The 16,713-nt window shown below is 34.3% G+C and overlaps 1 protein-coding gene across 1 annotated transcript in view; it reads right to left on the bottom strand.

The window, feature by feature from the left end:
• The window catches only part of LOC5568140 (L-ascorbate oxidase), a 43,629-nt gene extending 27,156 nt beyond the window's left edge, over positions 1–16,473 (bottom strand). Inside the window, exon 1 of the mRNA XM_021842430.1 lies at positions 16,208–16,473. Coding sequence (XP_021698122.1) covers positions 16,208–16,313 — 106 coding nt within the window. The 5' untranslated portion in view covers positions 16,314–16,473. The remainder of the gene's footprint in view (positions 1–16,207) is intronic.
• Between the last annotated feature and the right edge of the window lie 240 nt (positions 16,474–16,713).

Below are 16,713 nucleotides of genomic sequence, written 5' to 3'. Positions count from 1 at the left end.
AGCACATCATATCTTTAAAGTATTTATGATAAGTAGATGGAAATTGAAAGTATTATTGTGTTCTAATTTCGTAGAACAAATGATTTGAAGATGTTGATTCTCTGGGGGTAAAATGAACTACTCAAGATGGGGGTAATATGAACACCATTGCAGGGTGAATACTACTGGATTTTATTTCAGATGGCGAGAGTACAAAGACATACATGGACAGCCATCCAAATGGTTGCGGCTAAACGTTCCATCGATTCCGGATTGTCCGTGAGATATGGATTGAACATGCACCAGATGCCGAACATCATGCCGCAACCCGTTCAATTTCAAAGGTGTTAATTTTACCCCCAGTATATGTTCATATTACCCCCATTGTATGTTCATTTTACCCCCAAGTATATGTTCATATTACCCCCGTTACATGTTCATTTTACCCACATGTTTGGAACATTGACTCTGTGGAAAGAAATTTTCAAAATTATAATAATGTTGATAAAATTCTAATTCCATCACAAGTTTTCAACTTGTTACATTGCATAAACATCCTTCTTCGATTCTAAGCAATTGAGAAAGAATCTGACAGCTTCATAAGCAAGAAATCATGAAAATGGCTTAGGGTGTTCATTTTACCCCCAGTTCCCCTATCAACTTTTCCGATGTTTTAGCTCCCGTACACGCCAGTGGAAACTGCCGCACTGGAAAGCAAAACAACACAGGATGATGTCATAGCTGTTCCCATTTTCAATGCGACGGTTCTCAACTCCCATTGTCCAGTACCTAGCACTCACTGCTGGAAATCGCTACCCAAGTAACAATTTAGATTCTATTTGGCTTTATTTATTTTTATGATAGTTTTATCGTAGATTTGCATATTCCTCTAGGTTTTATAGTGATTTTCACCCAGTAGAAATGATCTTGAACCGTTTTTGGTTTTAAATACTTCTTCAAGAACACTTTGGATGCATCACATAAAACTTCATTTTCAATAAGAACAAGTGACCTTGGCAACAGTTTTATGAAACTCTTGTACTTATCTGTAAGAACGCACTCGAGCGAGAGTAAGAACTCTTGGCCGATAACATCATAAATTTCTCCCCCATCAATCCACGCACTAGTATGTACATTAATGATTGTAGTATTATGAATCCTTGCGTGGATTTTCGATCTGTTCTTCACGGAAGTCGTTGTGGAACTCACGGCGCACAACTTACTAATAACGCAAACAACCAGTTCCAGTGGTCTTCCTCCCCTTGGCCATGATATAGAAGCGGAACTGGACCACTGGACACCTCCTTGCAAGGTGGACTTCTGGATGTGGTTAAATGTCCGATTGCTTTCCCTGCTCAACATCTGGGCCTTATTAAGAAGTTATCCACAGCTGGTAATACTTACCTTCAGTCGTTTTCTAGCTTTAAATTTCATGCCGTAACAAAATCTAGCATGAACCTTTTTTCTCCAAAAACTAAAAGTGTAAATAAACAAACGTCCAAATGTGCTCCTCTCGAATAAAACGAACGAATCTTATCACGTTCTTCAAGAAGATTAGTTTGACTTCATCAAGATCGCCTTAAGCATAAGAACTCTCAAGTGATATTTGTTATGCCTGCCCGAGTTCAGCAAAATTTATCACGGTTCTATGATGGTGTTGAGTAAAACTACCGCCATGATTGTAATTATCGATGCTTTAGCAAGGGAGCCATGATGGGAGAATCCATGTATGCTGGATTGTTCAACATTTTCGGGCAACAAATTGATGAATTTGTTTTTCTGAAACTGCGATATTGTCGAGGCGCATTGTGCGTTTCGGGTGTTTCATGCATGATATTCACGATGTAATAAGCGTGACAAACGAAACACAGGTAGATATCGAAAAAAAGCGGAAAGTTATCATCACAGATGTTTTAATTCGGATGGTGTTTTATTATTAGTTGATAATTTTATTAAGAAGTATTTATAAATTCGTTAGCCACATCAACATGATAAAAATATTGTGATTTTAACTTGTCTTGAGAACTACTTGTGGAAGGTTTATTGATGTGTTGAGGATTGCACTATGGTCCAGGAATCAGTTTTACGCGGAAAGATGCATTTTGAGCTTTAGAATGAAACATTAGACAAAAACGGTCTTCTACAAAGTTGTTTGTATTAGTTAAGCCCTTTGTTTGGTTTTATTGAAAATTAGGGTGGACCACATTTTCATTGAAATTGCGTAACTAACTTTCTTATTTGTAAAAATTATATTATACATGCTTCAGCAAAAATGTAGACCATTCAATTTCAAGCAACTTTGCCAAAAAAAGTTTTTTTGTATCTCTTAAATTGACTGATTTAGAGCTTTTTTCGTACGGTGACATAGGGTGGTCCGAACAAAACTGGTTTTCTGGCTCTAGAGTTTTCAATTCAAATTTCTCATCAAAGTAGTCTATGAAACACTTTTAGAGCTTTGAAAAATGCGTAGTTTGGTGAGTGAAGAAACTCGCTATCTCGTTCCGTTCAGGAGTTATTGTTGTTTTTCTCTCAAAAACATGCCTACTTTGATTGTGAATATCTCTGATTGGGGCAAATATAAAAAATATCTTTTGACGGCGTTCAAAAGACAAAACATAATTGTACATTATATCAAAAAATTACAGATGTGTTATTTTTGTAACTCTAATAAAACGTCTTGAAAGTCAAATATTTTTTATCACAAAAACTTCAATAACTTTTGAACTAAAATAGATATCAACAATCTTTTTGCATGAAAATTTGCGTTTTGTCAAGTTCTAAAAGTCGTTCATAGACGACATTGACGAGAAAATAATATTTAAAAAACTAGAGTTGAAAAACTTATTTTTGTTGGACAACCCTGCGATGATTAGGAAAAAATGCTCTAGATTGGTCAAATTTTGAGCTACATAAAAACTTTTTTTGGCAAAGTTGATCAAAATTTCAAGTTCTACCGCTTTGCCAAAGAGCATATACCAGTATTTTTGCAAATAAAAAAGTTGATTATATGATATGTGTGATATTGTGGACCACCCTAGTTTCAATTGACACAGTATGAAAGCTTACATTTTGAGTAACAATTTTGTAGAAGATCATTTTTGTCTAAAATTTCATTTTCATGCTCAAAATGCAAAATAATAAAGAAATACATACTATGAAAATCTTCAAAACAGTTTTAGAGCCCTATCTTTCTTATTTCAGATTTCTCGTCAAAGCGGTCTATGAGCGACTTTTAGAGCTTAACAAAACGCAAATTTTCATGCAAAAAGATTGTTGATATCTATTTTAGTTCAAAAGTTATTAAAGTTTTTCTGCTTAAAATCCTTTGTTTTTCAAGGCATTTTATTAGAGTTACAAAAATAACACATCTGTAATTTTTTGACATAATATACAATTTTATATTGTCTTTTGAATGCCGTCAAAAGATATTTTTTATGTTTGCCCCAATCAGAGATATTCACAATCAAAGTAGGCATGTTTTTGAGAGAAAAACAACAATAACTCCTAAACGGAAGGAGATAGCGAGTTTCTTCACTCACCAAATTACGCATTTTTCAAAGCTCTAAAAGTGTTTCATAGACTACTTTGATGAGAAATTTGAATTGAAAACTCTAGAGCCAGAAAACCAGTTTTGTTCGGACCACCCTATGTCACCGTTGGAAAAAAGCTCTAAATCGGTCAATTTAAGAGATACAAAAAAACTTTTTTTGGCAAAGTTGCTTGAAATTGAAGGGTCTATAACTTTGCTGAAGCATGTATAATATAATTTCTACAAATAAGAAAGTTAGTTACACAATTTCTATGAAAATGTGGTCCACCCTAATTTTCAATAAAACCAAACAAAGGGCTTAACTAATACAAACAACTTTGTAGAAGACCGTTTTTGTCTAATGTTTCATTCTAAAGCTCAAAATGCATCTTTCCGCGTAAAACTGATTCCTGGACCACTGTGGATTGTCATAAGTGATGATTACAAGTTTTAAGAGATACTTGGCAGTTGCTCTCCAACACCGTCTCTAGTGTGGGCCACTTTAGTCTTATGAGAGGTTTATCATTGAATTAGCGTAGGTTTATAGAATTACTGGTTTTATTTCTAGTTTTACAGAATTGGTGTAAGAGAATACTTCAAGAATAGCATAAATTTAACTTTGCTACTTGGGTATACTGTGCTCTTGTTCGTGCAATACTTGAAAAAGTGTCCGTTGTATGAAATTCGTATCAAGTAAAGTGGAGTCTAAGGATTGAAAGAATTCAGAAACGATTCGTTCACTCTGCCTTGAGGAACCTGTCGTGGAGATATCCTGTCAACTTACCGCCACATCCTGATAAGTGTATGCTGCTTGGACTTGATACCCTGGAACATCGACGGAAAATTCAGCAACCGCTGCTTGTGGAAAAAGTGTTAACCGGTGAAATTGATAGCCCAGAACTGTTGTCGCTGATAAACTTTCGAGTACCGAACCGATCCCTCCGGAGCATGTCCTTGCTGCAGCCAGTATTTCACAGGACCGCGTTCAGGTATAATGAGCCTATAACTAAGATAGTTATAGGCTGTATTCGTGGGTTTACGGCTGAAAATTTGTTCAATTTTGAGGAACCAACTTAGCGATTTGCAAATGGAATTAGGTCTGTAATAATTCAGGATATTTTTCATTCATTGAGACGAAATTCACCTAATTTTATTAAAAATATCATTGGTGTCGATACTTTGATACAATATTTGTAATCGATATTTTGCTATATCGGTGGGATTATGAAATATTTTCCTAAACCAACAAAGTATGGAATTTTATGACCATATATGCTCATTCATACTGAATAGTATGTTTCCGACCCATTTTGTTGTCGAATACACATTTTATTACGTTTAATAAGATGCTGCGACCTACGTGCAACATCAGTTGACTTTAATAAATATGGCTTGTTTATCCCAACAGATTGTTATGTCTGTGTCATGCAATTAAATGTGAACAAAACTGATTCCACCAAACCGTTAGCTACATAAAATTCACCTCTGTATATTTTGAATTGTATTGGCACCAAGTAATAATATATCTGTTCTATTTTACTCGATGATTTATCTTCCACTTAAATGTATTTTCTAATTCCGCACCTTAAAAAAGAATCCTTCGGCTGGTTGATGATCAAACAACTTCGCCGTTACTAAAAACGTGAGTTTTGTTCATTTGCTAGCTTAAAACACCATTAAATATAGACGGAAGAATAAAGTCAAACGACGGAATGCGACTGCCATTGGTTCAAACAATCTCAACAATACATAAAAACGGACAACAACTCGTTTTCGATTCTTGACCATCCGCACGGAGTGAGGCCTCTCAGATGGATCTCTAAGACGTGCTTGCCCTCGCCTTCCCCCGCTGGTTAGTTACTCCTCGCACCGTTAACCAGTTCAGGCGTTCTGTCAGTTAATCCGCAGCCATCAGGTCCACCCAGGAGGACATCTATTTTTAATCATTTCTGTCGGCGGTGGTGAAATGGTAATAAGTGTCAGGAAAATTTATTCTCCCAAACTGATTTAAAGTACGCGCCATGAATGCCGCCCAATGGACGACGGTGGGAATATTCGCTTCAATGGTGCGCTAGGACGGTACAATGTACTTGGTTCAATAATAGTTACGAATCGTAACTTACGATTCTTTGAAACTTGAATCGCGCTCGAATCCTCATTCTCTTGCAATATTATTGAAGGAAAATAAATTGGTTTTTGCAGAGATTTATGATGCAGTACAACAAAAAAGATATAAAATTTTCTTCGAAACAAGGCTGAAGATATTTCCAAACAAATATTCGCATGAATAAGTAGAAGAATATATACCTATAGAAGTATCGAGTTACACGGTGCCCCGACTGGACCAAATTTTAAAAAAATCCCTAGGCGGAATCTCGAGAAATCCTGATTTGAAGTTTTTGACTTAAAATTTCAATATAATTTATATACAAATTACACAATAGCGCCCGGAAAACCTAAAAAATATCGCTCAAAACGACGGCCAAACTGTTCTCAACTAGTAAATAATTGTTATAGTGGTTATATTCATAAATATGTTTAACTAACTTAACTAACCAGAGTGGTTTGAGTATATTTTTATATGGCTTAAACCAGTAAGTTTAGTTCAATTGAATGAAATCTAAAAAACTGAATTTCAATATAATGTTGTTGTTATGTTCGATAAAACTAAAACTTTTAATGGTTAATATTATTTATGCACAGCCCATTTTTCGACTTTCACACTAAGTGACCAGCCCACTGAAGTCTGCCGTTTTTTTTTTTTGAAAATATTAGCTTCTTCATACATATTGTACTACTCTTGATGTATACGTCTAGTTTTCCACCAACTATTGTTCTCAGTACTTTACGTTACAATTAACGTATTCTGTATACTTAGCCACAACAGGGTTTTGACTACACGTAGAGCATCATTTCCACATGTCAAAAGTGTTCCAAGATTAACATAGTTTTCAACAACTTCATAAAAAAAACCCAATAAGTACTACTAAAGTTTCAACATCACTGGGAGTCCTAGTTCTTGTGTTACTTAGCTTGTTACCATGTAATTTGTTTTTATGCAATTCATTGTCATCTGTTTATTGATTTCAAGGTCGCGTTCGACTCAGTGACGCAAATCTATCTGTGGCAGGAAATACTTTAACATTAGCTGGGAAAGCTGATTAAGCTGATATATACAATCAAGTGTATAGACTGCATACGAGGTGTTAACTTCGTTTGTGGTATTACATGAATTATAAAAAATGCATTTCGAAATTTACTAGTCACCATTACATTCTGATGTATACACTTTTGCAGGCTTTGTATGCGATGACTTTATTGGAATCGATCGCAGCGCAGTTGAGCGGGCTTTCACTATCTTAAAGACACACAACTAAGATAAGCTTGTGATGCCATTTAACCTACCCAAATGTACATGGTTGCATGGATAGAAAGAAGCAGGTTCAGTTGTGTTATGGCTGAGGCAGTGCTTGAAGGGGATGTATTAGAAATTGTCGAAGAACCTTGGACGTGTGACAATTATGTCTCCCGTGCATTAAAAACACTTATTCTAGCTACGATTATCAACTTTTATGGATTATGTAATTAGCTTGAGAACCCGTTACTTGCAATTGCAAATTACATTTCTACACTGTTGCCTAATAAAAGCTTATCTAACTTCATCCATTCTCTCTTTCGTAAATAATTTCGCAATAATAAACACCACTGCAATGTTTCTATCTTACGATATCGCGATGCTTTATCGTAGAAAGTGAACTAAAAAGAGTTTCGAAAAAAAATAGTCTTCAATAATAATAATAAAAAATACATGATAGCAGGGCAAGAGAGTGAGAGTCCAAGTGATGTTGAAATTCGGATAGAACTAGGCATTGAAATTGTTGAAGACTTTGCACATCTTAGAATACTTCCGACATGTGACAATGATGTTCCCCGAGTAGTCAAAATCATATTGTGGATGAGGAAACAGAATACGTTAATTTTAACGTAAAGTTCAAGAACACTACTCGGTGGAAAGCTTGACGTATACATCAAGAGTAGTACAAGACGTACAAAGAAGCAAATAATATTAAGAAAATTAATACGGCAGACTTCAGTGGGCTGGTCACTTAGTGTGAAAGTCTAAAAACAAGATGTAAATAAATAATATCAACCATTGAAAGCTTTACTTTTTTCGAACGCAGCATCACTAGTAAATTGAAATTTAGTTTTTTGATTTCATTCCATTGAACTAAGCTTACTGGTTTAAGCAATATAAAAACATACTCAAACCACGCTGGTTAGTTAAGTTAGTTAAAAATATTTATAAATATAACATCCATAACAATTATTTACTAGTTAAGACGACCAAACGTCTTTTTGGACAATTTTTTTAGGTTTTCCCGGCGTTAATTGTAATTTGTATATAAATTATATTGAAATTTTAAGTCAAAAACTTCAAATCAGGATTTCTCGAGATTCCGCCTAGGGATTTTTTTAAAAATTGGCCCAGAGGTGCAGAATGACCTTAGGAATCGAGCCCTGTACTCAGATTTGATGGACAATTTTTTTACATAATAACGGTCTGTCGGGGCACCGTGGAGTTACAATACCAGTGTAAATGCGATCCAAAAGACCATCGCAGTAGCCATGAAAACCAACTTTTACTTGGTTCTCTAACTCGATATCGAGATATGGAATATTGAGTAAGGGAGAGTTGTTTGTAGCCTGATTTAGTTTAACCAAGTTAAGATAATAGTGTTGCTAAACACATAATATTTGGTACATTACATTATTTTTTCATATCTAGAAAATTAAATGTTATGTTTTAAATGATACAAATAAAAGAAATTAAAATAAGCGAAACGGTGTGGAAATGTAATTTAACACATTATTTCACTTTTGCTAAAGAAACAATAAAATACTAAAAATCACTAGTAAGTCGAGCAAATACCTCTAATATGTTATTATCTCCGAGTGTTCCACACTTAAGAAGTCTGAAAGTCACAAACGAAATAAGCTTATCTGTCAAAATAAGCAACATATAAGTGATTTTTAGTATTTTATTTTTTCTTTTGTATAACTGAAGTGAAGTGTTCAAGTTCAATTAAGGTACCGCGGGGCAAGTGAGAATACGGGGTAAGTGGGGCGTTTCGTCATAGCTCAACTATGAAAAGTTTTTCATGGGGGTATTCTTCTAGAAAGTTTAAGATACAATGACAAGGAATGTATTTAGTACTAAACATATTGTTATTTTTATTACCATGTGGTTCATGTAACAGTTGTCAGTTCAGCGCCATTTTCAACTTGCATGACAAATTGTGACACGTTCCACGTCTTGCATTGACTCGCAAAAAATAAATGTGTTTTAAATCAAATTTCCATCAGTATGCTATAATTTTGAGTATTATTACAAGCTGCTAACGATAAACCAGTATTTTGTTTTCATTTAATATGAAATTTTCGATGGTCTATCTTACCCCAGAATATATTTGTACCTGGGGTAAGTGGGACCTATCAAAACAAAAACCAGAATCAAAACTTTTCGTACACGTTTCATACATTCTCCTAGAGAGTAGCACTAAAACATTCAAACAAATGATTTTTATCAAAAAAGATCAACCTCAAATTACGTAATTGCATAGGAGGAAGAAAAAAAGTGTTATTATTCTTTATTTTTAAATTTATTTTTTATTTATGAAAAACGACTTCAAAATTGAACAAACACGAAGATGAAATTTGAATAGCATCATGAGAACGATTACTTAGTAGTTTTTTTTTATTAAACAGACTCTAATAATCCCTCCCATAAATTTTAAAAAGTGTAGTGGAAATGTTGTTGAACTTCATATTTAATCCTTTGGGGGCTTTTAGGACATAACTAGAGCTCAAATGAGGACGTTCTGAACCCGTCTAAAAACCATGCTGCGTTCTATTAGAAAATAAAATTAGTCTCATCTGTAAGAATATTACTAGTCTTACTTAAGCATTTAATTGGCTTAGCATAACATTCCAATATGACAAACATCGGATGATTGCTCAAAGGCAGCCGAATAGTCACTTAAAACCTCGCAAAACCATAAAAATCAAACATCAGCCAAACCAGCGAACGTTTTCCCAGGCTACAGAGCGTTTCCTTTTCGTGAAACCCAATCGTTTTGTATAACTTTCATTTTCCACCAGAATGACCGATTCTTTCCGTTCAAGGTGATATGAACAGACACACAAAAAATACCACCAGAACAAATATGTGAAACAGAAGAGGTGACGAATGAGTCTCGCTTAAGATTGATTAAGGAAAATCGCAGAATTATGTAGTTTATTCGTGAACACGTCTAAGGATCGTGGGACGCGGGAAGAAACGAAAATTCTGTTGTCACACTAATTATAAGCAGTTGGTTCAAACATGATTCGATTTTGGTACAACTAATACGTGATATGATGTTCTGATGATTTGGTTGATACGCTTCCCGTTTGTTTATACGCACATAGTCGATTGTGACGTGCTTTGCTGGGATTGCGACGACGATGGTTGCTAATTAGGGAAGCTTAGAGTGAGATCTATGCCAGCATAAATTAGCCGGTGAATGATGGTTCCGCACCGGTGGTAGGAATTTTTATAGATTGTAGCGAGTGAGATTAGAAAGGGCAAGTGATGACGAATTTTCGAAATGCTAAAGGGGTTTGGGGTTTGTTCATGGCTCCATTACACGTCATCCTTTATTAAGTTGCTACAGTAGATATTTTAAAAGGGAATGCTGGTAGTTACACATTTTCAAGGCGTGAATTACTTACATAATCAAAATGTGCGTACAAGAATGCCAGCTTTTTCATTGTCTTACACTTTTATGTGTAGGATTTTAAACAAAACTACCTACCTATTTAGATTTGTAACACAGCATAGTAACAAATCTAAATAGGTATATTGTATAGAGCGGAATGTTTGCAATAAGTAAATTGGTGTTATACTTGTATGAATTAATCCATTTCTATGAATGGCCAATCGTTTGAATCCAACGTTTGCAGCAAGTGTAATTGATATTCTATCTATATGCCTTTTAGGTTAACGTGCAATAGTCATATGTTTACCACTTCGTACTCAAACTCATAATGTATGGGCTAATTCAAAACATAGAGTAATGTAGGGCAATTCGGAGTAAAACCGACACCCTAAGCTTATTGATAAAATTTGTGTACTAAAATTGTTGCAGAATCACATATTGGTTATAAATATATCAATCCTTGTGAACGTTGGATGATATATGTATTTAGGTTATATAGTGATTTAAATCAAATTGATATTTCATAATTTTTAGGTGAGATAATTGAGAGTGCGAGTAAGATCCACACCCTGTTGGGGTGAAACCGACACATGCACTTTGAGTAGAATTTACACGTTGTGAACACCACCATTTCACATGTCACATTAAAAATAATGCTTTAAATATGACTTTCGACTTTTATGACCCCTTCCTCTAAAGGATTATACACATATTACGTAAACTATTGAGGAGAGGCCAAAAATCCACTAACTATATGCGAAAATTTGAAAGCATTTGACCTAAGACTATAAAGTTGGGGTGAATACACATGGATATGATAAATTTGTTTTCATGGCATACTTACGAAGATGAAGTTGTGGCAAATGATTGGTTGTGAAAAAAAAATACTGTTTTATGTTTACAAAACAGAAGAGTGTAATAATTTTTAGATAAGGTACCGTGGGGTAAGTGGATACAGAAAAATCATTAGTCAACTTCATTGTTATGTACAGCTAACGTGAATAATGTAATTCAAACTTTTTTCTGTGGATAGCAAATGAGAACTAATATACTTCCAATCATCGATTTTTCTGATCGTTATGTATTGAGTATGAGGGACTTAAAAATTTGCGCCAATAGAAAAAATCTGTTCTCAAAACAAATGTGATGTAATTATGTATAGTAAGAATGATATTACTCTCGTTCTTGTTATTAGTGCTAGTAATGGTACATTTTAGTACTTTTAAATTAAAAATATCTTTTTTTAATCAAAATATATTTGAAAATAGGCTTACATTAGTTTACACTAATTCACACAACAAAAAAACATTGTAACTAGAATAATTTGGAGAAAATTCATCTATTTATACACATAAATTATACAGAAGTATTGTAGGATTATTCCTAACGATGTTGTCAAAAAACACTCTTAAGTTGAAAATATTAATTGCATTGATTTTTGAATAATAAATTGAAATAATTTTATTCTATTTATGAATATGTTTGTATCATCTGATAATATGCTTTCAATCGGAGAATTAGTATATTTTGCTCTTTTGCAACTCAGCTTAGATAAACCACGAAAAATTTCGTGTGAGTTTCGAAATTATTTTGTTTATATATTATTTTATACCAGAAAGGTTAAAAAAAAACTTTAAGGTGGATTAATTCAAATTATCTATGGTCAATTTGACAAATTTAGGCTGGTAATAAAAAAAGTTAAGGGAAAACAACATTTGCGGATATTAAAACTTTTTTAAATTCTCGTAAGCAATCGCCAATAAATGATAATAATATTTGATCCATTTACCCCACCCCATTAAAAAGTAGGGGTAAGTGTACCATGTACAATCTATATAAATGAAAATGGAGTGGTGTTTGTATGTCACGAAATGGCTTCCGAACGGGTCAACCAATTTGAATGATTATTTTTCCGTTTTGTTCGTCAAGTGTTCCGACCTGTTTGTGTGTATAAAAATCCCAGAATATTCACCGGGAAAGTTAGAAAAACGAGCGTGAACAGAACTGTCATTTTGTATGGGACGATCCATAGCGTTTTTCAACTGCCTACTTGATGGCAAGACGAAGTTTGCCGGGCCCACTAGTATATCTATATTTATTTATAAAAATCACATATGTTTCATTGTGATTCATTCAATTAGAACTGAAATGCTCTCCGTGTGTCGAAAAAACTAATAGTATTCGATTTTAGACAGAGATACAATGGATTTTTGATTGATGGAAAACAATTATGAAATTAATTATTTTTTGCAGCTAACAGGTTTGCTTGTATAAGTGTACGTGTAGTACCAGTTTTGCAATAGTATCAGTGTGTACGTAGGAATATAACCTAAAACGAAGCAATGGTGCGAAAACATTCAACATATTCAAGTATTTATGCTTAATATTGACGAATGATCCACTTACCCCACTGATACACTTTCCCCACTCTACCTTACTGAAAACTGTCGAACCTCATGGTTTGTAAATAAACAATAAGATTCATTTATGTGAAAACATTTCAAATTCTATTAATTCTTCAATTTAAATGAGACAAATTTCTTCAAGCTTTATCAGATAAGTTTAAACGTGATAACATAGAAATATATTTTTAATACTTAATGATAGCTTGTGACAAGTCAAAAAGTGTCATATTTAACATGTTAACAAGTTCGCCGTGAACTTCACTGGAATTTTAAAATAAAGACTCACCTATACTACAGAGAAAGTCTTCCAACAAGAAAGATTCCCTGAAGTTAGATTATAAAGCAAAGAAAGGTGTCGATTTTACCCCAAATGAAAGAGTCGATCTTACCATCCCTTTCCTCGTACTTTGTAGTTGTATCTTTCACTTGCTTCTATCTACCACTTTAAAAGCACCAAAATTGTGGTTATACTTAAGTCAAAAAATTCATTTCTTATATAGCGACTAGTGGTCTCAGATGGAAGGACCTTGTCTATTTACATTAACATTGTCCAGCTATGACAGAAGAGAAGACGAAACCGGCAGATAATCATTCGATTCTGTTGATTTGTTGACATAAAGTAATGAATTAGTTTTCTTTATAGATAAGTCCAAAATCACACAAACTGACAGTACCGTGCAGTGTCATTAGCATAGAGGGAGTATAATTTCAATGCTAGAACATTGTATGGCATTGAATGTATACTAAATGTACCGGGTACCCCCGTTGGTTTGACCACATTTAATCTGAACACTTTTTAAGGCGAAGTAGGCCGTCATTGAAATTTGTACGCGTCATTGATGATTGTTGCTACTTTATCTCACGATTCCCAATCAAAGAAAATCGGTTGGTTTTGCACTGACACAGCTGAAAAAGTATCAGCACACTTTATGCATGTTGGCGCGTACAGTGATACGTTTTCAAGTCAATATAAACTATTAAGAATGAGTTTTAACACTTTGAAATTGCACGCTGCAAATTCATCATTTCTGCCAAAACGAATGACGGGCTACTTTGCCTTAATCTTTACCTCGCTAATTTGCACATCGTTCAGATTAAAAATGGTTCAAAAGTCATTTAGCTCATGGAATGGAGAAAAGTGAAATGGAACGCTGTGGAACGGAACGTAGAATCAAAACAAAACAGTGAAAGAGGTTACCAGAAACACGTTTCTAGGGTGACTAGATATTCAAATTAAAAATGAACCCCGATGGTTTGCATGAGGTATCGTTCAAATAAGCGGGGGTGCACGGTAATCAAGTCTATGATTTTTGGTATACCGCAGTAATAGGACGAAATACCGTAAAAATAAGACAGAGGAAGAGCTTCAGATTTATGTTAAAAAATGTGTGTTTGATTCCAAAATTTACTTTTTTACTTCACCATACTCCAGATAAAGGATAGTTTTAACACATCACATTGCAAAATACTGTAATATTTATGTTTTGGACACTAAATACGAATTAAATTTCAATACCGTGCTTACGTCCTCCATAATATGACGGATACCCTACTGGTTTAAAACATATTTGGATAATAGTACACGCATCCCAACAGATCTTATTGCACAGAAAAGCTCAAAAGCGATCAACTTCTCCCCATTTTACGGTACGAAAACCCAAAATCACTTCCTTAGAGGGTCCAAAATACGACCGTTACCCTATGTACTTAACACTAACATCATCCATACATTCTTATGAGAATATGTAGGGGAAGGGGTGGTAAAATTAGCACCTTAAGGATATCATCTTGTTTCTGATAGAAAGGCGAGGAATTTGCACATTTCCATCGCAAAACATCAAAACTAGGAATGTTATCTAAAACAGCGACTGAATTCAGACTTACATGTTTTTATCGCTAGCAAAAAACGATGCAAAAGTTTATTTTGCCTGCACTATTTGGAAGAAATGAACAGCTGTGGATGGTAAAAGCATTATCAATCAACAGCCTGTTGCAAAATATCAAGTTATTTTTGGAGCATCAATTCACCAGATATCATAAAATCATTATTTCACCGATTTTTTTGAAGAAAATATTTTATATTGAAAGGTAACTGATATGAGTGTAATTTTAAGGTTCAAAGTACGTCCTGACGAAAGTTCAAATATAGTGTTATTATGGAAAATAACCTATGTCATCATTGAGTTGTTTATTTATTTCTCACCTCTCAATTAAAGTATAATACAAGAACAAATGTTTTATCTTCAGAAAACCTCTCAAAGCACAATGACAATAATCAAAATGGGCAACACTGCTGTAATGCAATCGAATTTGATTTCCACGTATTATTTTCATAATATGTTATTCTGAAAATTCCGACCAAAATATTTGGAGAAAAACGCCTAAAATTTGCTGTAGATCGGTATATATGCGAAAATGATTTTAAAAGTATGAGATTTTTTAATAAAACGACCATAAAGAGTAAAATTTAAACTCATAAATGCGGTTAAAACTCACGATTTAGCTCTCATTTGTACAAAAATAGTTTTTTTAGTAATCTAAGCCAATTTTTAACACGCATTCTACTTTACTTTTTTCTGAGAGTAAAAGGATGGTATATCAGTAAATTTTGCCATAAAGGATTAATCCCTAGAGCGATCTAGTGTCAGAGAATGGTGGAATATTATTAAATTTTTAAAAACTCTACCTATATTAGAATAGTTAAGAATACCAACACACAATTTGTTCATAAAAATAAGGATTTTAGTTATGCTGAAAATAATGCTTAACTTTGATGAACAGTTTTTCATAGGAGGTTTTGGAAAAACTTTTTAGTTCTTCAATCAAAGGCATTTTGTAAGATTTTATACTTTCATAGCATGGTAGAATAATAGTTGAACGATGCACAGAAAACCGATTACGATTTTATCAATAAATAAAAAAGATATAGCATAAACAAGGTGTCCACTTTACAAAATGAACAATCCTTAGCGATGGTTAGATCTGATTTCTGAACTTCGTTTGAGAATCTAAGTTTCCCTCAAGGCTCGTATTTTCCTTAAATCCTTAAAAATATCTGATGACAAAAGTCTTTAAAGCACCCTGAACGTTTCAAAGGGCCTTGGGAGTGGATTTGTTCATATTCTGGTCTCAGAAACGGGTCTTGATGTTTAGTCAGAAGAAACCTTCTGAGACATCATTGGAATTATGTTATGAAGTAGACTGTAGGTGCCTAGGAACTATTCTACAATGTACCACGAGCCAGGGATTAGCATGATAGTAAAGCCTCCTGCAGAGTTCAGTTGAATTTTTCCTTGGCTAAAAAAATGTTTGATAGATTTATATATTCTAAAACAAAAATTTTGTTAATTTTTTAGGATGTAAAGTTCTATTTAAATATTTTGTAAATATCTACTTTTATAACTGTAGCTCATGCCTACAAATAACTTCGATTTATTGCTACTACTGCAACAGCTGACAAGTCGTTTGTGCTACAAAAGCAAATTCAAAACAAAATAACCATTTTGCAGCGCACAACAATTTGTTAATCAACTCACTTGGAGTAATAGCCGTAAATTGGATCACCATTATCGCCGCCCAGAACACTGCCCCAGTAATCAACACCCGCTGAATCACTATGCGAATCACTCGTAGCTTCTTCATATTACCGAAAACGAAACAAACCCCTAAACTACGGGAACCGAAATTCGAACCCGTTTCGCGCGATATTACATAACCTAACGTAACGAATCCTTGCCCTCACACCGATCCACGACGCGATCTCTCATAAAACCTGAACGCAACTGGACTTTTTCGATAGCAAGCCGATTGATCGAGCCCAACGCTATACTGGACCGGGCCCAGTGTCAACGGTCGTACAGACCCTAAGACTTATGTGCACGAGTCGGAACGCACCATGGGGCAGAAACTTACTTTGGTTGGCAAAAACCTTCATCACTCAGAGGATGTCTTCGGCAAATTATGCTGGGTGAATTAGAGCTCGATAGAAGCGTCCATTTCTCTGCAATGTTGTTCATAAAGAGTTTAGAGCATTTAAGGTGTC

The sequence above is a fragment of the Aedes aegypti genome, chromosome 2 (genome assembly GCF_002204515.2).
Source record: "Aedes aegypti strain LVP_AGWG chromosome 2, AaegL5.0 Primary Assembly, whole genome shotgun sequence".
NCBI lineage: Eukaryota > Metazoa > Arthropoda > Insecta > Diptera > Culicidae > Aedes > Aedes aegypti.
Note: the sequence above shows the minus strand (reverse complement) of the source record. Positions and strands in the feature narration are given on the sequence as shown.